The sequence below is a fragment of the Sorex fumeus genome, unplaced genomic scaffold, assembly GCF_029834395.1.
Source record: "Sorex fumeus unplaced genomic scaffold, SorFum_2.1 ptg000122l, whole genome shotgun sequence".
Lineage (NCBI taxonomy): Eukaryota > Metazoa > Chordata > Mammalia > Eulipotyphla > Soricidae > Sorex > Sorex fumeus.
The window spans coordinates 1671553-1694800 of record NW_026606179.1 but is presented as its reverse complement, the minus strand read 5'-3'; the positions used below and the strand labels follow the sequence as shown (position 1 = coordinate 1694800).

Below are 23248 nucleotides of genomic sequence, written 5' to 3'. Positions count from 1 at the left end.
AGTAAGTTTTGTGGATATCTTAGAATTTTCAGCCCTATCATCTGCAAGTAATTTCATTTTTTTTTTCTTTTCCATGTGACTTTCCTTTTCCTTACCTTACTGTTCTGGCTGGATTCTTTAGTAGAGCTGAGTAGAGATGGTGATAGTGTCTCACCTTGTTCCTGACCTGAAGGGACAAGCTTTCAGTCTTTGCCATTGACTATGATGTGTGTTTATGTGTGTGCGTATATATATATATATATATATATATATATATATATATACACATATATATACACATACACACACTTAAGCATTTGTTAGAGCAGTGTTCAAAGACTATATACATTTTACTAGCAACTGGGTATTTTAAACTGACAAAAATTATTGAAACACTTGGGGGTAACTGGGCCACACCTGGATATGCTCTTTGCTCAGGTGTGAACCCTGGCAGTGCTTGGGGGGCTGTATGTGGTGCTGGGCGTTCAATTAGAGTTGGGCAGCCACATGCAATCCCAGTGCCTTACCTACCGTGTATTGTCTCTGGCTCTGACACTCCATTAAATAACTGGCCCAGTGGGAGAGAAATAGCCTTTACGTATTTGTACTTTGCTTTAGTTTTACTAGGTTTAGGAACTTGAGTTGATTTTTCTTTTCGGGTGACAGTGCTCAGGGACCACTCCTAGAAGGAACTGGGGAACCATATGTGGTTCTGGAGATTGGACCTGGGTTGGTCACATGGAAGGCAGTGCTGTGCGCTACCCACTGTCTGATCCATTCTGGCCCCTTAAAATTGATTTCTAATAGGTAGGCTTTTATTTTGTTTATCTGAATAAAAAATTGGACATGGATGTAGCTGATCATCATCAGCTACATCAGCTTCCTAAACAAAAAATTGGACTCCCAGTAACTGTACACATTTCAAGGATTGTAATTATATTGGGGGAAAATTCAGTTTAAATGCATTTATTAGCAGAAATGAAAAAACTGAAACAGATCAATATTTCCTAATAAGTTTGTGAATTACTGGGTTGTGGTTGCTTTGTGTTCATGTCTTCTGTAAGCATTCTTTTTTAAAAACAGTCTTATACTATTATTAATTTTTCTAGAGGCCACACCTTGTGGTGCTGGGGAACCAATGTCGGTATGAACTTGGTTCCTTGTACATACCAGAAGATGTGTCCCACCCTGCTTAGCACGTCACACCCATCCTTTGGATTCTGGATTCTCATGTGAAGTTTGCTATTTATCAGGCTTCCTAAGCAATACTTAGGGGCCTCGAGGGCTATTCCCATCTCTACTGGGCTGGTCAGTTCAATGCTCCAGCCTGGTGATGCAGCACTGCTCGGTCCCAGTGGTGCCCACTCCTGTGGCGCTTGGGCAAGTCTAATAAAAGATGAAAAGTTGGTAACAAACCAAAACGCCACTGTAAGTTTCCAGGCCAATGACTGGTGTCTAATTGTTGATGTGACTCCCAAATTACGTTATCTTGCACTTACGTTATCTTAAACAAAACCTCATTCACGGCATGCAAAGGGTGATGCAAAAATAGTTTATTATGATATAGTTTATGTAAAGTTAGGTAATATTTACAAAATAGAAATGATCAGCTACATCCATGGGAATCTAGCATGTCACACAAAGGAATAAATACTTTGACAAAGTTAACACTTCAGTTGTAGTGAACAGTGGATCAAAAACTTAGTAAAAAAAAATCTTGAATAGTTAAAGAATGAGCAGCTTAGCTGACCAGGCTCTTCTCTGCAGGACTCCCCGCCCGCACACGCAGCAGCCTGGCCTGTGGGCGCTGGCAGGGGCGTCATGGAGCCAGGCGATGGGGAGGGCATGGCTTGCTCTGCACATGCTCGTTAGTGTGTGAACATTATCATTTAGCATTAGTACAGAGATCAAACACGTTAAGATGCCTATATGCTTGTTCTTTGAATGCTTATTGCCCGACTGTTGAAATAATTAACTGTGGCAGAAGCAACTGCTGTGAATTATTTCCCAACTTGTCAGAGCAGGAAAAATCACATTTTCCAATTTGTTCATATATCGTCCCCAACCCCTGAAGTGTGGCTTAGTATTTTTTGTCTTTAATAGCAGAATTGGAACTTATCCTGATAGAAGAGTGTATTTGTGAGGAAAATCATTAGGAACTGGGGTTGTTGAGGAGCCACTTAGAAACTTTATATTTTATAAATATTTAGGAAAACCACACGAATGATTTCTTAGCATTTAACTGGTTTTGAATCCTAACAAGTCAGTGTGTCAGTAATACTAAAGGTAAATCCTAAATCCATTTTTATTTGAAGTTTTGTGATATGAATATAACACAATAGTGAATTTAGTGTTCTTTATAATCTATTCCTAGCTTCCTATAAAATTGAAGTGATATGACTACAAAGGGGGCAAAGCCGAGAGCATGGCCAGTGCAGCAGGTGGCCGGTGGGGGGTCTGTCTGCCAGGCCTTTCCCAGACTTCCTTCCTTCACGGGGAGTTAACGGCGTTATGGGAAGGGCCCTGGTGACATCAGACATCACCATGTTCCGTTCTTCTGAGGCTGGACTCTCTTCCCAAGCCCCGCTACTGGACCCAGAGGATTTGCTTCTTAAGTAATTTTGTGACTACCTGCTTCTTTACCCATCTGATCTGCTCTGTGGGAAATTGAGAGGCGAACTGCCCGGCCACAGAACCTGAGGGCTGTGGAATACACTCACTGAGCCTGCAACCCGCAGCGATCCTGGCCCAGCACACCCACCACCCAGGGAGACTTGAGATGCTGGAACTGGGCCTCCCCAGGACAGTAAGTTACCATGAAAACAACCTGGTCAGGGTGCAGCTACCTTTCCTCTGTTCTCCCGTGTAGAGACTTCAGGTTTCCCTCTACCTCTTATTTGGACGCTCCTATTTGGTATGGCATGATGTTACTTCGGGGGTTTGTGAATACTGCTCCCATGAGCTTCTATGAAAAAAACTGGGGTGTGTCCCCCCCAGATATATCCCTTACCAAATAAGAACAGTCTACTTTTGGACAATGGGGGAAAACCTGTATTATAGGAGTTTTTTTCAATAAAAACCAATAAATGGATGCAAAGTTGTTATTTTAGATACTGTATACATTCTTTAAAAGCATCTGTTAAATGACCACAATTTTAAAAAAGATTTATCAGTCATTACAAACACTTCTCTGTTCTGTTAGGGGGGTGGGGAGCTCAGTGATGCACCAAAACAGTCTCCATTTTAAAAAGGGATGCCTGGATAATTTTAAAAAATGCACACAAACTCTGTAACAAAAACCCCCACAGTAACTTCTGAATAATATTTACACTTCTTGTTCTAATATACAGGTTATTTTGAAGGAAGTAAACACAGCTGCTTTCAGACAAACACAGCATGACACCAGGAGGGGCGCGGCTTCTGCTCTCAGCCCTGTCCAGGGAGCACTGGCCCAGGGGCTCAGGGTGTGGCCAGGCCGAGGCAGTTGCTCTGCACCCCGGGTGCTGCTGTTGCCGACTTACTCCCACTTAGGCGAGAGGCTGCAGTTGGAAGACTTTGGAAAGGAGAGCTCTCCTCTGACAAACAGGACCTGAAACTAACTCATCATTCTCTGAAGGGCAAAAGATAGAGGCTGCTGAGTCTTCCCCAGCCGACCAAGTATGAGAGGATCAGTATTCGCTGTCACACTGTGTTTCTGTCCCGTCTCCCTATCAAGAACCTACAAATGGTTTTCCTAGACCTCACTGCAGGCTGAAGCTTACTTAGCTTTGAACTGTGGAAAGTGACCTTGCCCAAAGGTGCCTGCACACAGGTCAGGCGTGTGCAATCATCTGCACACGGACACCATGCAGTTCCTGAGAGTCACACGAGGGCTAATGTGGGTGCTGTGACAGTGGAGGGAGACCCAGGCCTCAGCTCACAGCGCAGGAATGGATGTGGGAACGCCAGAGGAGCACCTGAGCCCAGGGTTCCCTAGTGTTCAGCTACGTATTCTAGTCATTTCACGCCTGAGAATGAGAAGCCTGTCTGAAAGATGGGCACGGTGTACACATACTTTAAGACCTGAGAAAGTGCTTCTTTAAGCAGCATTTCCCCAGGTCTCTTCAGGAGGGGTGTAGGCTATTCTAGCGGGGGCACTGGCAAGGTCCAGGAATCTCAGTTGAGTGAAGAAGGCAAGAGGGCTGAGGTCAAAATCTACTTAAAAAAGCAGATTTCTTCTTAACACGAAACAGTGCAATTTCTCATAATTCTCAGGCGGAGGCATTCTGAATGACTGGGCAAAACAAAACAACAAACCACTTGCAATTAAAGTGCCAAATGTTCTTTATATTTAATTCCTTTAAAATACACTCCTCTTCCCTGTTCTCTGAAAAATTCCCCCTTTCTTGGTGAGAGGAGGGGGGGGTCACTGAATTTAGTATTTTGTTTTTGGGAAAGTGTTCATTTCCAAGTCTTTCAGACAATGATGAGCAATTTTTATTTGCAAAACAAAGAGATGCTAATAGTTACCTTCTTTTCACTAACAGAACTGCTCTAGGCGAGTGCGGGGAGGTGAGGATGGGGTGCAGGAACCAAGATGGACAAGACCCACCTGGGGTGCCTGCACCAGCCCACCCAGGTAGTGGACCAGTGGCACCTGGTGCCACTCCATGCTGAGCAGAGGGCCCGGATCTCACCAGAACGCAGACCCGTCCCCTTCCTGCCTTTACCTTGCTGGGCTATGGGGAGGGTTTTCGCTCGTCACAAAACCACACGTTCCCTCTTGGTCCCACCTCACCCGAGACCACAGCGTTTCCTCCGCTCAGATTCATCTCGATGCCTAGGGTGGGAGTCTGTTTCCGGTGCTCCCTCAGCCACCTCAAGCACACAGTGGCACCTCTGGGGGAGGCTGTGACTGTGAGGAGCTCCTGAACTTCTAGTGTCTTTATGTGCCCAGCTGCGGGCACTTCACCCACTGGTAAAGGAACCCAATCATCAGAAAGCAGTGTCCTGTTGATGTGCGGGCATGCGCACACTAATTCATGCATAGATTCACAAAAGCGGTCAAACCAAGTCAAATTGTTCAGTTTTTATCCCAATAATATGTTTAGCACAGCTTACTTGCAGGTGCTAGCAGATTACAAATGAAGTAATGAGTATTTACAGGAAAATAATTACAGCCGTGAAAGCCCACTTGTGTTAACAATCCCCTCGCCAGGCGGGGGGCGAATCTCACTGTGGGTGTGGCCAGGTGCAGTGGAACCCTGGGTCAAGTCGCTTGGGCTGGCCTGACTGCATTCGAGGTGGGGGCGGGGGGGGACCCTGAGCCCCGGGAGGAGGGTCTCCTTTTACTAACACAGAAACCGACCCAGCCTCCACATTTAAAAACCTCTCCCTGGTATTCAGTGTCTAAATTCCCGGTCAGGATTTGGGTGACATGGAGGACACCCATGGGGCACCCCACAGGGGGAGTGTGGTAGAACATAGGCGGGAAGTGAATCCTCTGCATTTTGCAGCTTATCTGCTGGGTGGATGAGATGCCCCAGGGAGTGCAGACTTCGTTTTGAGCCTGGTAGATGTCAGGACACTCAGAAATGCCAGGAAAGAAACATAACGTGTTTGGGGGAGACTGCAGCGGCCACTGCTGTCTTGCTACTGGCAGAGTCCCCCCATCTTCTGGGCAGCTTACATGCTCACAGTTCATGCCCTGGCCTTCTGTGCACTGGGCAGACCCCACAGTCTGCGATCCCAGTGAATGGCAGCCCTTCCCCAGTTCCCCCCGCTGAAGGCATCCCTCAGAGCACTGCCAATTTCAAGCCTTCTTCCATGCTCTAAAGACAGCTGGCGCCTGGCTGGAACCTCGGGGCGGGCACTGGAGAATAGACAGGCAGAGGGGGCCAGGCCCTGCAGGCCGGAAGGAACAGCCGCAGGCACTGTGCAAAGCACACGCAGCCCCGTAAAGACCCCTTTTATCTAAAAAGGCTGCCGGTGCCTTTCTGACAGGATTTGAAAACACAGATCCCGCACTTTTCTTGCTTTCGGAAACATGGAAACTGGGGGTGTTCTCAGTGGAAGAGGATATATACCTTGCAAAAATGGGGCCCTGGGGTTCATCCTTGGTACACTTCCCTAAAAACCCCAAACCTGGGAGAACAGACGCAAAGGGGTGGCAGTGGAGAGACTGCATCCAGCAACCGATGTGGAGAACACACCCCAAACCCCGAGGCCTCTTCTCTGCCCAAGACTCCTCAGGGCCTATGACCGGGGAAGGCTCGAAGACAAACTACAGGTCAGGCTCTTGCAGCCGAACCTCAATCTTGCCCTGTGGACTCTTTCCAGAAGACCCGGCTCACAGACTTTACTCAGAAACAGCGAGATTTTCACATTTTAGCCTTACACTATACACTGAACGAGACCACTCAGTGCTAATCCACAGTGAAAACATGTTTCTTGGCAATAAACCAACGCGCCAATGGTTGCAGACGCGAGAACCAGCCCTCCACGCATCCTCCCAACACTCCGCCCTGCTCAGAAGGAAGCAGGGCTGGCCGTAACGTGGGTCACATTCGTTAGTGATTCTAGTGTTAATGGGATCAATAGCTTTCATGGGACCATAACAGAAAACCCAACATGAGATTTTTTTTTTTTAAGAAGTGCTACAGAATGTTTTGTGCTCATGTAAAAGATCTTAAACTGCTTGGAAACGCAAAGCTGTTACTCTGGGTTCCCCAGGCTGTCAGTGCTGCGAGGGCGTCCCAGGAGCCTGTTCACGAACACACGGCCATGGCGTTTCTCACTTCACTCCACATCCCCGACTCTTTCTTCGTGCTTAACCTGCGGGTCTCCCCACAGCCTCTACACCAGCACCTCGGAGGTCGCTTTCAGAAAGGTTAAAGCAATGAATCCTCTTTTCTGTGAAACAACTCCCTGGAGGAATTCATCCTCTGCCATCACAGCCTGAGACCCGAGGCTGCAGTTCAGCAATCCAAGGTGGTCAGGGAATGACCAGGGTTACTACTGACCAAGAGGGAGGGACCACAGGAAGTAATGAGAGGGTCGGGGATTTTGTGCAAGATTTAATAATAAAACAAACAAAAATAGGGAATGGCTGCTTTTCCACATTTTCCAGGTTGTGAAAGGTTCACCACGATGATCGGTGAGCGGTTCTACATCGCTTTCGTGGAACAAACAGGAAATGCTGTCCTCCTCCCAGACAAAGGTGGCGGTCAGCTCCTCTCCAGGTGCACGGCCACGCCCCGCAGCCTGGGCCTAGCTCCAGCGGCCAGCAGCTGTCAGTGCTGTGAGCCAGGCAGAACCACACCCAACGGCTTGCTCTCCCCCTCCATGACACGTCGCAGGGGATAGCGCTAGCTTATCCAGGCTGCTGGGCCTTAATACTGACAGTGACGGTGGGGGGAGGACGGCAGGGAAGGGAGCCTCAGACGCCTGGCCCGGCCGGCCCTCCAGCCCCCACTCGGAGCTAACTGAAGAATGCCATGGAGAAAAAGCTTCCGTAGAACACGACAGAAGTCGTAGCCAACACAGCAGGGAATGTGCGAACACCCATAAGCCAGTCTTTCATGCATCCACACCCACAGTTAATGATGACAACAACAATAATGATAAAAAAAGAAAGGTACAGACAAAAGCAGCGTGAGGGTGGTGCTGCCGCCAGCGGGGGTGCGTGTTCAGGTCGCCCGGGACACAGCTAGTCCTTCTTCAAGTCCCTGGATTCAAAGAGCTTCAAGCGTTCCTGCACCGTCAGGCCTTCCTTCAGACTCTGGCAGAGGGGAGGGCAGGAGAAAAACCAAACCTCTGGTTAACTCCAGCGCCAGGCCCCGGCGCGCCGCGGGTGTAGGCTGCAAGGCAGGCAGAGGGGCGGGAAGGCTCCGGGGGAGCGCAGAGGACATGCTGAGAGACCGCCCCTGTGAAATGGTGGGTTATCTGGATGAGAGGAGGGGAGCCAGAGAGACAAGACCCCGTGGAGGAAGCGGAACTCGGAGCCGAGTGCTCTTGAGACAAGCAGCGATCAGATGGAGCCAGTCGGGGACAGACTGTGCCGAGAGCCAGAGAGCCATCTCCGCGCCTGTCCTGTGTGTGGGCCACGTGGGTCCCTGTGACTAGGAGCTTCTGGGCTGGTGCCAACAGAGGCTGGTGCCCCCTCCTCTGCCTGCCTCCCTCCGGCACTCCCCGTAGATGCTGCTGCTGGAGTCTACTCCTAGATCCTGGTGGCCAGAATTGTTTTTACTGTGTGGGGGCCCTTCTGGCAGTGCAGGGGGGGCTGCGGTGCTGGGATGAGCCTGGAGCTCACACACACTCAGGCGTGTGCTCTGCCCACTTGCACCCCCTCCCCATTATGGGGACTCTGGAGCACATTTGCTACGATTTTTGAGACTTCTTAGTTTGTTCATGCAGATACTTGGTAAAGTTTAAGTCTGTGTGTCCACAGTGAACGGTACTTTTCTAATTTGGGGGGAAAAACTTTATTTCTTGCCTCTGCCCTTGGAGGCTTTCCCCACATATCTAATTTCTGAACCAGAATGAAATAGGGCTTTTCAGAGCACGACTGGGAATGAATGGAACTTCGGCCTGGCCTGCAAGGGCCTGGATTTCCTGGTCACTGTCGCTGATATTCCTGGCGAATCTCACATTACACTTGTACTTGGCCAATCCCCCTGGCTTGCACATGCTAGAGCTCACAGAGGCATATACTAAGAGATGTGAAATAAAGATGGGCCCGTGGTGTGGGGTCCAGATGCTCATAAACACTTCAGCACAGATCAGAGCCCTGAGAATTAGAGCACACCCTGGGGCCTGTTCTGGATGAGGAGCCGGGTGGCGCTTAGCGCAGGAGACTGGGACAGGCCTCTGCAGCAGCTGCCCAGGCGGGAGGAGTGGGCCAGTGTGTTCCTCCAGCTCTGCCTGCTGGACACCGTGGACGGGTGTGTGGAAATGAATGAATGCACTGAATACACTTCTGGGGTGACTTCAGGAAGTCCTCTGGTGAATTGGGCCAGTGGATGCAGTGCTACTCTGACCTGTGGTACTGAGTAGTGGTGCTTGGGGTATCGTGGTACTGAGAGACTGAACCTAGGTGAGGTACACACAAGGTATGTTCCCTGTGGACCGTACTATCCCCCTAGTCCGCCTGTTGGCTGTGCTCCTGTCTCAATAGTCACACCCAGCAGTGTCCAGAGGACCATGAAATGCTGGAGTTGGACTAGAAAATCGAGCCTACCACTGCGACTCCTACCCCCTAACTTTTTTTTTTTTAAATAAAGATTTTTTTGGTTGGACATTTGGAAACTCACAAGTCCAGAGAGACCGCTGCATTTAAGCAGCAGGTTCAGGTCTTTCATAAAGCTTGCCCCAGAGTGGTGGAGATGCGTGTAAACTCACAAACCCTCTCTGAAACTCAGCCTCCTGAGTGCTGGGAGCACGTGTGCCGTGCTCCCTCCCACCTGAGCATGGGGCCTGCACAGCTGGGGGCGTGAGCTTCCTGTCCTGCCTATGAGTGCTCCCTCTGAGCACTGTTCATGCTCGGAGGGAGCGTCCCTGCATGTTTAGGGACAGGCAGTGAGGTATACTGTGGGGTCCATTCCACTCACTATAGCTTTAGGGTAAGACCAAACCATAGCCCCCACACCACCATATCCAGAGAGGGCAACTGGTGGGCTGGCTCTTCCCATGAGGGCACACTGGCCCCATAATCAGACAGCCAGACTAAGAAACCTTGCTCTGGTCTCAGCTCCAGAGATGCTGTGTTGCTCTTAAGCAAGGAGATTTGCTTTGGGGGTCAAGTGAAGCTGTCTCTGAAGGACAGGCCTGAGGACCAGCATGAAAGACTAGGACATCAGCTCCCACGTCAAACAGGCCCAGTGGCAGGTTTGGTTTTGGGCCTTGTCACCGCATCTTCCCACAAGGCTCTTCACATACGGGCCGGGGAACGGTGGCATCACGGGCGCTCGCAGCACAGAGGGGTCTCTGAGGACTTATTTCCGCTCCTTCACCATCACTGGTTTACCAAGCGCCGGGAGTGCAAGGGGCTGAGCGTCACACCTAAGGCCTGTTCCCACACCAGGACTTTTGGCTTTTCTCCTTACGCTGAAGCTCAGTCAGGTCAAATGGACTCAGATGCCACTTTGGGGATCTGTGACCCCAGCCTCTCTGACCTCTAGTCTGGGTGCCAGCCTTTCCGTGAGGCTTGTCCGGGCCTTAGAGGCTCATATTGTTCACCTCTGCTGCGGCTGCTCCCTGCCGGTGCCAAAGGTCCCCCTGAGCATCCCTCTGAGAAGCCCTGCCCAGGGAAGGTCTCTTCTCTGTCCTCTTTGGCAGGGACTAGTGCCCCGGGACACGGGATGGGCTGGACCCCCAGCAGGTGCTCTCAGTTGTCTGTTCTTTATAGGCGGGGTCTCAGGCCCATGTCACGAACGCTGACCTTGCAAGAGCTACTCTAACCTCAAATGGGAGGTGGATTTCTCTATCTGAAAATCAGACACCAACAAAAGGCAAGTTTTCCTTTGCCAAACAGAATGTTTCCATGTTTTAAGGGCAAGAAACGCAAACTCAGCTTTCAATCAAGCCTAAGCCACGTGGTGATATGGGGGACTGTTGGGACAAACCAAACTGACTCAGATTTAAAATACTTTCTTTTAAAACTCGCCCTGCAAACCCATTTCATGTAAGTTTCAAACTGAAACCGTCATAGCTCTGGCAGAGCACTGTGTGTGTTGTGTGTGTGTGTGTGTGTGTGTGTGTGTGTGTGTGTGTGTGTGTACACGTGTATTAGATGGGAATGCACCAGGGTGCACATTCCAAGGTAATTTGTGAAGGGGACGCCTGGTTGTGTGCGGGCTGGAATGGAACCCGGTGAGCTGTGCGTTTGGGGACCAGATGCCCAAGAACCGATGCTGGAGAGCGTCCAGCCCAGTCCTGTCGTCAGGTGCTCTGCGAGATCCTTCTTCGGCGGCCTCCTGAACCTCAGGCCAATCCCTCCCCAGCCTGTGACCTGGACGGGCTCTGCAGGGAGAGAGTCGGGGGGCCATGGAGTACAGCCTGCACCCCGACAGAGGGAAGGAGCAGCGCAGGCGGTGGAGACACATGCTGCCCGTGCTGCTGGGCTGTGCTCGGCCCTTCGAGCTGAGAGACGAGTTCCCTGCAGGGGTGAGCCAGAGAAGAGGCGGGAGTGACAGTGATGTCCCAGAGAAGATGACAGAATGTCCCTGGGCTGCGTGTGCCGGTGGCGCAGTGAGTGCAGGTGAGTGTCTCAGGAGCTGGCTGTGGGTGTGAGCGGTGCATGCAGGCAGCGTGGGTGCACAGTGAGAGGCGGTTTACCTACATGACAGGGGACCTGGAAGCGGGTTCGTTTCAGTTATCCCATGAGACCTGCTCAATTACGGACTGTCAGGGGAAAGAGCAAAAAAAACAAGACACACACACAATCAATCCCAAGGCAGCATGCGCGTCCCTTCCCCCCGCCCCCCACCCCCAGACAGGCACGCTGGGTGGCGAACACGGCTCTGAGCCAGGGAAGGCACAGGGACACACGAGGGTCTCTGCACAGCTGACCCTTCTCTCACGGGCAGGCGAGTTCTGGGCCCGGGGCCCTTCTGCTGCAGCGGGACGTGGGCTCTGAAGGGGCTTCTCCTCAGGGCCGCACCCACACTCACCTTGGACCTGATGCTTCTGAGTTGTCGGCTAACACAGGATCTGTCTTTCTTCAAGAAGTCAGGGTTGCTTTTAGATTTCATTATATCTGAAGGAACAAAAAGACTCATACTTCCGTTTTCTAAAGCCCACTGGATAATAAAAAAAAATCCCCCAGCTTATTGTTATCACCATCCCCAGTGCCACAGCCCTAACCAGACAGTGGCCATAGCACAGTCTTTTCCTAGACAACTACAAAAAGGGTGTGGTCCAGCTCTGCTGCCCATGTCTGCTGGGACGCAGCTTTCCTGACCACAATCAGCCCGGTACTCCTCGTCTCACCCTCTTCCCAAGAGAACCCAGCTTCCTGGAAACAGGCTGAGGCCATCTCTTCCTACCCATCCTCAGTGTGCTATAGATTTCTTAGAAAGCCTACTGTAGCACTGTCCTCCTATTGTTCATCGATTTGCTCGAGTGGGCACCAGTAACGTCTCCATTGTGAGACTTGATGTTACTGATTTTGGCATAATGAATATGCTACGGGGAGCTTGCCAGGCTCTGCCGTGCGGGCGGGATACTCTCTTGCCGGGCTCTCCGAGAGGGACAGAGGAATCGAACCGGGGTCAGCCGCGTGCAAGGCAAATGCCTACCCGCTGTGCTATTGCTCCAGGACTAGAAAGGCTCCATAAACACAAAACACAGGGCCAACCCATACCGTAGATCTTATGTATGTGAGTTCTGGTTTTTATTTTTACTCTGTTTCTATCTTTCCCCACTATCTAAACAAAAATATCTGAGCTATTTTAAGAACTACAGCACTTTTGGGGCTGGAGAGTTAGCAGAGTGGGCCAGGCGCTTGCCATGCATGTGGCGTACTGGGCTTGGGTCCCCGGCATCTATATGGTCCCCTGAACATCGCCAGGAGTGCAGCCAGGAGTAAGCACCGAGTACTGCTGCAGAAGGCCTGAACACACACACACACACACATACACACACACACACTCTCTCTCTCTCTCTCTCTCTCTCAGGAGTAAGCACTGAGTACTGCTGTGGGTGGCCTGAACACACACACACACACACACACACACACACACGATGTTCCCAATATTCCAATATTCATGAAGCCAGGCACCCTCTCAATGGGAGAACCCTCTCCTGCCTTCTCTGTACCCCCTGCCTCTGCAGATTCCATGGTAAAACTGCAGGATCAAGCCCTCAAAAAAAAAAAAAAAAGATGGAATTTTTTTTTTTACTTTTTGGGGTCACACCTGGCGATGCACAGAAATTACTCCTGGTTCATGCACTCAGGAATTACTCCTGGCGGTGCTTGGGGGGACCATATGGGATGCTGGGAATCGAACCCGGGTCGGCCTGGGTCGGCCGCGTGCAAGGCAAACGCCCTACCAGATCTGCTATCACTCCAGCCCCAAAAGATGGAATTTTTAGGGACAAATAACACAACTTGTAACTACTGTGAGAACACACCCAGAGGATGCAACTTCCCTTCCTTACTATCAGGACGTGCCTGGCACCACTATGCAAGGGCGTATCTTTCACCAGAAGCCAGTGTGCCCACCTGACCTCGGCCCTTGCCCCTGTTCTCTGCAGGTGGCTCTAAGGTCCTACACGGATGTGGCTTTCTTGAGAGCTCACCATATCCCGACACCGGTGCGCTCTCTGGTGATTTTTCCCCCAGTGCTTCCGTGGCTGCTTTCAGCTGCTCTTTCAACCTGCTGATGTCGCAGTCGGCTTTGGCCTTCACGATGCTGAGCTCGGTGTAGATGTCTTTGTACTTGTCACTGGCATACTTTTTGTCCTTGGGGATGAAAGAACAGAGTCAAGAGGGGTTACAGCTGGGATGCCCCCCTGGGGCTGGAATGCTGCTGGGGCGGTGGAAGGACATAGACCTGTCTCCACAGTAGAGGCCCAAACTAGACAGTGACACGGGTGCTGAGAAGGTCTGAGAACTCCTGAGACCTCAGGGCTCCCTGGGAAGCCCTCTGGCTGTCCTTCAAAGCACACAGGAAGTGCTCCTCATTGTCCCCTCACTGTCCTTCAAAGCATACAGGAAGTGCTCCTCACTGTCCCCTCACCCCTCTGCTGGCATTATAAGAGAACCTGATCTAGAGATGGCATCCTTCATGGAAATGAGAGACAGACAGAGAGAGAGAGAGAGAGAGAGAGAGAGAGAGAGAGAGAGAGAGAGAGAGAGAGAAGGTTTGGGTTCAATTGCTGGCATCAGATGATGCCCCAGGCACCACCAGGGGTGATCCCTGAACACTGTGCCAGGAGTAGCCCCTAAGCCCCAGTGCGTGAAGCATCCTCCCTCCCCTGAGACAAGTCACGTCTAGACCAGCACGAGCACTCTGGAGACTCAGCGGACTTCTGCTTCCTGCCCAAGCCCTTCCCAGGTGGCCCCGCCCCCGTCCCAAGCCCCCATCTGCTGTTTACCCGCAATGCTGTCTGCAGCTCGTCTTTGAGAGAGCTAATCTCCTGCTTCAGGTACTGGATTTCTGATTCTTTGACCCGCAATAAGACCTGTAAGTGGAGAGATAAGGGACAACATCATGGGCAACAGGAGGTCCAGCACAGACAGTGAGGAGGTTCCCAGCCCACGCCTGGGAGCCGGCAGCGGCTTCCCTGATCCTCACTGGGTACATGACAACACTAGCCAGTATACTGCAGCACTTCTACCAGCTCAACAGTTCACAGAAAAACTGCCACCATGCATCTTCCTGTTCCTAAGATTCCCCCTTAGCTTGGGGTACCTGCGGTGCTCCTATGACTGGACTTACAAAGATATTCCACGTGACTTCACTCAGCCCCTCCCGTAACAGCTAGTATGAAACATTCTCATGATGAAATTTCAGTTGAATTAGGAGAAATCTAAGTGCTTTATACATGGACATACAAATCATTCTCCTGTGGGCCAGAGTGACAATACAGCAGGTAGGGCATTTGCCTTGCAAGCAGCTGACCCGGGTTTGATGCCTGGCATCTTACATGGTCCCCTAAGCACTACCAGGAACAATTTCTGAGTGCAGAAACAGGAGTGAGCCCTGAGCACTGCCAGGTGTGACTCCAAAACAAAACAAAATCATTCTCAGGGCTCAACTGAAGTTTCATCATGAGAATGTTTCATACTAGCTGTTACGGGAGGGGCTGAGTGAAGTCACATGGAACATCTTTGTAAGTCCATGGTTCTCAGGCTGAAGCACAGCAGGTAAAGAAAGCACTTGCTTTGCATCTGGCTGACCTGGGTTTGATTTCTTCATATGGTCCCTGAACACTGTCAGGAGCAATCCCTGAACACAGAGCCAGGAGCACCACCAGGTTGACCCCTCCCCCCCCAACAAAACCAAAGCCACAGAGTAAAATCATTCCCACTTAAGGGCCAGGGAGATGGCTCAGAGGACTGAGCACTGCTTTGCATGAGGGAGGTCTGGGTTCAATCCCTAACACCACATGGTCCCTGAGCCCAAGCCGGGAGCGACCTTCAACACAGAGGTAGGATTAGTCCCCAAGAGCTGCAGGGTGTGGTACAAAAACAAGCCAGTCTGGCTTAGAATGAACCCTGAGATCTAAGAAACAGGACACGCCAGAGCCAGAATCTCGGCAGCTGCTGAACTCGGAAAGTCGTTAAGTATCTCTTTTCTTAAGTCATGTTTGTGACATGGTAGGAAGGAGGAGAGATGAGCGTGGGGCAGGGGTGGGTCCTGCGATCCCCCAAGGGGCCCAGCTCACACCCTGGCCCTCAGTGCCAGCAGCTGTTCTCTGCTGCCTGGGGAGCTTCCTACATTCCCTCTTGCTGGCCTCAAGTCTCGCTCCTGCACTGAGCGTGTGAGCTGGGGGTCCACCAGGGACTTGTGCAAGGGAGAGGGACAAGTGGTACCTCCAACTCATAGGCGTCCTTGCCCTGGGCAAGTGGCGAGCCTGCAGCCTCCCCGCCAGCGTCCCCTGTCAGCAGCGTCCGTAACCGTGAGATCTCCGCGGCCAGCCGGTTATTCAGCTCCTGGGGACAGCAGAGAGCAGCACGCTCAGCAGACGCCCTAAAGCTCGGCCGGTGGAGGGTATGGCGGGGCTCATCACCCCGGCCATTTTAGCCGCAAGCAGCTCTGTGGGGCTGTGCTTAGGGATCATGGACGAAGGTTTCTTGGGCCTGCCACCTCTGTCACCGTAAGTGGGTGCATCTGCTTCATGGTGGGCCTCAGCTCAGGCTGAGGGAGCAATACGACCCCCTCCCCACCTTGCAGGCCTCCAGGTGACTGCAGACCCAGCCCAGCTGGGACAATGACACCTGCAGGTGGCGGGGGGCTAGCAGTGCAATTTGGCACCCACAGACCAGCTCGTTTCCGGAAGAACGGGAACACTTCCAGAGTACACTGACAATAATCAGCGTGAGCAGGGTAGGACCTTCACCAAGGGCTGTCTGAGACCTCGGGGAGGGGAGACTCTGTCTGGCAGTGAACCACAGGAGGGGCGGACCACCACAGGGGCCGCCGCCCGCACCCTTCCCCCCGCCCGGCAGGGAGGGCCTGGGGGAGGCTGTGGTCACCTGGTTGTGGGCGTTGAGCTCCTGGTTCTCGCGCTGGCACTGCCGCAGGGCCTGCCGCTCGGCCTCCAGCGCCTGGGCCAGGTGGGCGTTTTCCAGGCACTTCTGGGAGTACTGCTCCGACAGCACCTCCAGCTCCCTCTGCACCGACTGCAGCTCCTCCCTGGGGACACACCGCTGCTCACCACACTGCCCAGCCCCGGGACAGCAGGGCGAGCACTGCATGCCTGGGTCTGCACCAGTGTTCCCAGCACAGGCTCTCAGGGGGAATGGCACGGTGCATGGAGTGACAGGACCACACACCTCAGCTTAATTTGGACTTGTTTGCCGAGACGTTTTCCCCTAGGGAACTAACTTCTGAGGTGGTGGGGTCTGCTGACCGGGGCCCGGCTCTGTCAGGGCTGGGGGAAAGTCCAGTCCCCGGGACAAGAGCGGTTTCTCCTAGTGAGCCAGCAACCTGCCCAGCACTCCCAGCTGCAGCCTCGGTGGGAGCCTTGTTCTCCAGAGGCTGCCTCAGGGCTCCCAGCCCAGGCCTCCCGTCCTCTTGGCCCGGGTCCAAGAGCACAGACTCAGCACGGTCCCTAGCGGGCAGGGCACTTAGAGTGCTTCCTTTGCAAACCTTCCTCCCTACATTTCTTTTTTTTCTTTTTGGGTCACACTTGATGATGCTCAGGAGTTACTCCTGGCTCTGCACTCAGGAATTACTCTTGGTGATGCTCGGGGGACCCTATGGGATGCCGGGGATAGAACCTGGGTTGGCCACGTGTAATGCAAACGCCCTACCCACTGTGCTATAGCTCCGGCCTCCTCCTCCTGACATTGCTGGGCTCCGCTTCTTTGATTTTTAAGAACAGGAAAGCCCAATTGGGCTGAGAGCCAGCGCTGGACCCTGAGCACACACAGCCTGCTGGAGCCCCGTCTGAGGGGAGGCGGCCCCCACACCAGCTCCCTGCGCAGCCGTGGGAGCTGACTCACAGGTACTGCCGCCGCAGGGCCTCGATGTCCGAGTTGACGCTGCTGATCTGCGAGCGCTGGCTCTTCTCCAGCTCCCGCTCCATCTCCTCCCGGTGGGCGTTCTTCATGGCTTCGATGGCTGTGGGCAAAGACGCAGGCCAGGATGACAGGGCCGCCCGCTGCCCACGCTCACGCACGCTGGCCCTCCAGGCCCAGGCCTCCCCCAGAAGGGATGCGCATCCTGTTCCATGCAGGAAGAAGCCCCCTGCTCGCCTCAAGGTGAAAGCCAGACTCGAGCCCCAGCTTCTGGCTGCTCGTCTCCCTCCTTGTTACCCAATGGATGAGCCCCGGACAGTTACATAAGGGGGCGGCCCGAGCCCATGGGTGGGGTGCAGAGCGAGTTGTGTGGGTTGGAAACGGTCCTCCCTACAGGTATCCGTGCTGGGGGAGAAGTGGGGCGGGTGTGGTGGGCCTGAAGGCTGTGCCAGGCCTGGGGCTCGCAGAGGGCACCCGAAACCTGCCCTTCCTCCAAGAGCCGCCCGACGGAATAAGAAAGCGCAGACAGCAGTGGGGGCGGGTCTCGGCGCCTCGAGGCTGTGTGGGGTGCGGCCAGGAGGCCCACCTGAGATGGTGGCTGCGGTCTCCTCTGCCAGGAGCCGGTCCTTCTCCTCCCGCAGCTTCTCCAGTTCCCGCTGGTGCTGCCTCTGCAGATCCTCGATCTTCTTCTGATGTGTCTCCTCCATCGCAGCGAACCCGCGCTCACACGTGGCCTGCAAGATGCCAGAGGCCTCTGTGAAGGCTTCCCATGACCTCCAGGTTGGGGTCCTGTTTGCCAAGAAAACTAGCAACCGCCCGCCCTCAGCCCCAGGACAGAACGTGCCCTGGGAGCTGAGTCCTGCGCCGGCGAGACCACTGAAGGCTGCCTGGCCCTCACCCATGGCTTGGGTGATTTCATGCCTTCGGCACATTTAGAAAAGGTCCTTTACATCTCTAAAGTCTGACTTTTCTGGCTGAGCTCACTTCTGTTCCTCCAGGAAATGAGCTGGTAGTGGGGGTGGAAGGAGGGTGGAACTGAAACAGTCCAACCTGGGCTGTTACAGGCCGGCCAGGGAGGGCGGGGGGAGAGCAAACGGCCAAGCCTGGTCTGGGATAAGCTCTGTCAGTTACGAGCTGGACATTCTGTAAGTAGCCACTGTTGGAGACAGGCGCCAAGGCCATCTTGCACGGGACAGGAGGCGCAGGGGGGCTGGGTGGCAAGGCTGGGCTGCCACTACTAGCTGGTGCCTTCACCAAGGGCCTGAAGGGAAGTGGCTGCTACGGAGATCAGGCCAGGTGGCGTCATCTCTTCCCTCCCGGCCCACGTTCTCCAGCTTTTCTTTTCTGACTAGAACCAGGAGGGGCACTAATCAGTGACTCCACCAGCCATGCTAGGCCAGTGTGTGAGGAGCTGCCGTGGGCTGGCAAACTCCCTGGACAGGCACCAGGAGAGATCGGGTCACCCCCTCCGCTGTAAAAGGGTACAATGTACAGCTGTTGGCTGCAGAGACCCACTTTTTTTTTTGAGACCCACTTTTAGTCCAGGTCCCTTGTAAAATCTGCTTCAGAGTGGGGATCAGGCCTCTCTCATTCTTACAAGACAGGGGGAATGTGGCCATGCTAGACTCCAAGCGCAGCACTTGGGGGACTTCTCTTCCCAGCGTCCGACCTTAGACTGTTTGGTCTGAGAAGACCAACAGGTCACAGAAAGGATACCAAGAAAGCAAACCACCCCGCGGGGGATTTCCAATCCTTCGCCAGTCACCACAGCCTCTCTGAGATCTTTGGTAGGAATCCCGACCCTCCTCTTTGGGGGTTGCTAGTGGAGGCCCCCACCCCCACCCCTCCCTGCTCTGAAATCACACTGTGGCCAGCAGAACTGAGGCAGAGAGAACCACCGACTCCATCCTGCACAGGGCAGGGCTCCAGAGCAGCGGGCACCCGTTGGCTCCACCCACACGCCCGGGCCTGCCCACCCCTCTGTGAGTGAAACAGGCTGCAGGACCTTCAGGCTCTCAAAGTCTCTCTGGTACTTCTCCCGCAGGGCGGCCGTGCTGCCCTCCAGGTCCCTGTGCTCCAGCTCCTCCCGCATGACGTCCATCTGGGCCTCCAGCTCCTGGATGCGCTCCCTCAGGCCCACCATGGAGTCGGCCTCCCCGGAGGAGAGGGGCTGCGGACTGCTGGGGGGTGCGGGCGCAGGCAAGGCCCCGGGATGCTGCCGCTGGCAGCGGTGCAGGGCCTCGTGCAGGCACTGCAGGCTCTGTGAGTAGTGCTCCTGCAAGGTCCTCAGCTCCTCCTCGTGGATTGCTTGCAGCTCTTTGATCTTCAGCTGGAACCTGTCCTCGAGGGTCTGCATCTGCTCCACGTGGTGCCTCTCCAGGTCCTGCCGGTCTCGGACCGAGGCGTCGAGCTGGCTCAGGATGAGGCTGTGCTCGGCCTGCAGCGTGTTCTCTGCTCGGCTCAACTGGGCCACTACACAGCGGATCTCTTCCTCGTACCTCCCTTGCAGGGCAAACATGTTCTCACTGTGCTTGCTCTCCACTTCTGCCAGGCACCTCTGCTGATGATCCAGCTGGGCGACCTTGGCCTTCAACTCTGCGTTCTCCCTTTCAACGATGGCGATCACCTCCAGGTACTCACTCTTCTGCTTCCGGAGAAGCTCCTCATACTCCTCCCTGAGCGCCCCGACCGCCTGCACGTGCTCCTGGCACGAGACGCCCCGGCCCTGCCAGGACTCCTTGTGGCGCTGGAGCTCCTTTTCGTACTCGAGTCGAATTCTGCAGGCGGCGTAACACACCTGAGCCTGAATAATGGCATCTTGAACTAATAATGAAGAGTACTGACCAAGGCCTCCCAGACAAGTGGTATAGGAGAGAGCCTGGGATGCCTGGAGAAGCTTCTGACAATCTCTCACAGGCTCCACAGGGGCAAGAGTGGTCAGAGAGGCAGAAATCTGCCCCAAGAGGCTGGCTTTGTCTTTAAGCTGCAGGGCGAGTTCTTCCTGGATAGAAATGAGAGCCCCAGAACACTGGGTGGGCAGGGAGGAGGGCTCTTGGGAGCCAGCTGCATCTTGGGGACTGCCCCCTGCTAGCAGGCTCAAGTCCAAGGACCCCGGGGCACTGTCCTCACTGCCCGCTGGAAGCCTGAGGGCTTCCGACAGCTGCTGCATGACTCTCTCGAAGTCAGGGGTCTGGTACGCGCCTAGGATCTGCCCCAGCACCTCCTTGTGCTGCTGCAGTGCCGTCTGGGTGCCCTGGAGGGTCTCCTGCACGCGCTGCAGCCTCTGCTGGAAGGACAGCCTCACCGACTGCACCGCGAAACTCAGCTCGGCTCTGACCCACGTGGCATCGGCCAGGGCAGGGATCAGGGCCTGCGGGAGGCTCCGCTGGTCATCTCCGGACCCATCGGCTGCCTCTCCACACAGAGTCCCTAGGTGCTGACTCAGGGACTCAACCCGGTTCCAGAACTCTCCATCCACCAGCACCTTCCTCGCCCAGGCATCTGCGGGGACGCTGGGGTGGAGGGCGGTGCCTTCACACGCTGCCGCCTGCGAGATCTCCTGCAGGACCTGGGAGACGTCTGCCGAGGTGTTCCTCAGAGACTCGGCTATCTGGTTTATCAGCGAGGCTTCCAGAGCGATCTGATCTGAAAGGAGCTTCAGCTGCTCCTGCGCCATCGGTTCAGGCGGCAGCGTCGGCGGCTGTGGAGCCAGCGACCCTTTCTCCTGGTCACTGCCCTCCTCTGGCCGGGAGTGGGCGGTGCAGTGCTGCAGGGCCTGGATGGCGCTGGAGAGCGTGGTCTCCATGCTGACCAGCGGGCCGGCTCTCGCTGCCGCCCACGCCTCCTCCTGGCCGGGCCCCGGCAGAGCATGGAGCTGCTCCCGACAGTCTTCCAAGTAAGCCAGGGCCTGGCTGTTCTTGACCCGGAAGTTACCGAGCTCCCCCATGTGCCTCTCGACTGCCTCTGCCCTGGCCTGCCTCTCCTGCTCCAGCTGGGAGGCCAAGGCCCCGACCTGGAGCAGGCTGGCGCGGAGCTGCTCGCGGAGACGCGCCTCCGTGCCCACCCACTGCTGGTGCAGGGCCAGCAGCGCCTCCTGGCTCTGGCCCTGCTGGCTCTCCAGTTTCACCGTCACGTCCTTGAGCTTCTCCTCCGTGATGTAGAGTTTGGTCTCCAGGGAGTGGATGATGGAGAGGTAGGTGTCGGAGTCACTGGTGGCAGGGAGCGGGCCGGGGGCCGCCTCGGAGGACATGCTCTCCTCGGAGGGGGAGCGGTCCTGGCTGGTGTCTGAGGACGTGCTGCTGGTCCAGGTCTTCTCGGAGCCCTCTGGCTGCGTGTACTTCTGGCACTGGATCGTGGAGAACCGGATCCTCTGCCTCTTCACACCGGGAGCCCCCTGCTCGGCTTTTGCTGGGCTCTGCGCAAGCCCCTCCCTGTCGGGCACTTCTGATTTGGGGGGCACAGCCCCTTCTTCTCTCCTGGGGCACCCGTCACCATTTTCCTCCCCCAGGGCAGCCCCAGGGTCTTCCTCCTCGAGTTTTGAGGGTGGGAGGCCAGTGGCTGGTGGCTGCGGGCCTCCAGGCAGGACGCTGTCCCCCTCAGCTTCTTCCGGGGCACTCGGGGGCCCTTCTGTGGCCTCTGAGGACTCCGTCGCCAATTTCCTTAAAGCCTCTTCCTTCGCCTGGAGCTTCACTTCTGTTTCCTCCAAGCTGCTCCCCAAAGCAACCATTTTAACCAAAGCCTCGTTGAGGTCCTGGTCCTTCTTCTCTAGCACTTTCTGGTGCAGTTCCTTGATGTGCGCCAGCTCCTCCTCCCTGTCCTTCAGCAGGGCGTGCATGCTCTGCAGCTGGCCGGCCGCCCTCCGGTAGGAGAGCTCCAGGCTCTGGTAGTCGGCCTCTCTCTCCCGGAGCTTCTCCTGGAGCGCGGCCACGTCCCCGTCCGACTGAGCGACGCGCTCGGCCAGCTCCTGGAATCGCTGCCGGATCTGGTCGCGCTCCTCGCGGAGGCTCTGCACGTGCTCGGCCAGCTTCTGGATGCTGGCCTCCTTCATCTCCAGCTGCTCCTCCAGCCGGTGCACCACCTCGCTGCCCTCGAACTTGGCACTCAGCTTCTCCTTCTGCAGCACCTCCATCTGCTGCTCGTGGTCCTGGAGCTGGTCCTCGTAGGCGCAGGCCTTGTCCTCCACCTCCTTCAGGTTCTGCAGCAGGGCCTGCTTCTCCTTCTCGCAGCTCTCCAGCAGCAGCTCGTAGTTCCTCTGCAGCTTCTCCTCCATCAGCCGCTGGGCCTGCTCGCTGGCACTGAGCTGCTGGCTGAGGTCGGCGATGCGCTCCTGCAGCCTCTGCACCTCCTTCTGCCGGTCCTTCTGCAGCGCCTGCTGCGTCTCCAGGTCCCGCAGCTCCTGCGTCTTCTCCAGCAGCAGGGCCTCTGCGCTCTTGAGCTTCTGCTCGCTGGCCTGCAGCTGCCCACTCAGCGTGGCCTCGCTGTGCTGCCACTCCTCCAGCTGCTCGCGGACCTTGTCCTTCTCCAGCTTCAGGTCACTCTTGAGCTTGGCCAGAGCCTGCTCCTTGATGGCGAGCTCGGCGGCAGCGTTGCTGAGTCTCGCCTGGAGGCTGCGGATCTCCGCCTCGTGGTGCCGGATGGCGTCCTTGGCCTCCCCATAGCTACGCTTCAGGGCCTGGATCTGCTGTGTGATCAGCTCCTGGCGCCGGCACTGGGCCTCCAGCTCACTCTGGAGATCTTGGTTGACTTTATGGAGCCTCTGCCAGGCGCCGGAGGGGGAGGTGGCCACTTCAGTCTTAAAAAAACCGATTAAACACTGGTTAGTACCACTCGGGCCTCCCAGTTCTGAGTGTCACACCTCTGGCCAAGTCAACCACAGAAAAGCTCCTTGGTGGGTTTGTCTTTTATCCTTTGCACTTTATTTTTTAAATGTTTTTAAAAAACGTCCAACGAATCACCTCAATATTTTTGGCAAGTAGTTGCTTCCAGATAAACAGAAAACATGGACAATAACATCAAACAGATCTAACTGAACAGCTTCTAGGAGAAATAAACCAAACAAAACTGAATAATGGAACACACTGATAAAGCAAAACAAAGACAGAA

General features: G+C 54.6%; 1 protein-coding gene across 7 annotated transcripts in view; it reads right to left on the bottom strand.

Moving 5' to 3' along the window:
- Positions 1-1511: 1511 nt before the first annotated feature.
- The window catches only part of MPRIP (myosin phosphatase Rho interacting protein), a 133577-nt gene continuing 111840 nt past the window's right edge, over positions 1512-23248 (bottom strand). For 3 of the 7 annotated variants that reach the window (XM_056136945.1, XM_056136946.1, XM_056136949.1), the window contains 9 exons: positions 19152-22937; positions 17733-17880; positions 17132-17249; positions 16160-16319; positions 15497-15616; positions 14056-14142; positions 13258-13420; positions 11628-11713; positions 1512-7738 (listed from right to left, as the gene is read on the bottom strand). In XM_056136945.1, coding sequence (XP_055992920.1) covers positions 7667-7738; positions 11628-11713; positions 13258-13420; positions 14056-14142; positions 15497-15616; positions 16160-16319; positions 17132-17249; positions 17733-17880; positions 19152-22937 — 4740 coding nt within the window. In that variant the 3' untranslated portion in view covers positions 1512-7666. Of the gene's footprint in view, positions 7739-11292; positions 11359-11627; positions 11714-13257; positions 13421-14055; positions 14143-15496; positions 15617-16159; positions 16320-17131; positions 17250-17732; positions 17881-19151; positions 22938-23248 lie in introns of all 7 variants that reach the window. The other 4 variants (XM_056136948.1, XM_056136947.1, XM_056136952.1 and 1 more) reach the window with 4 other exon arrangements.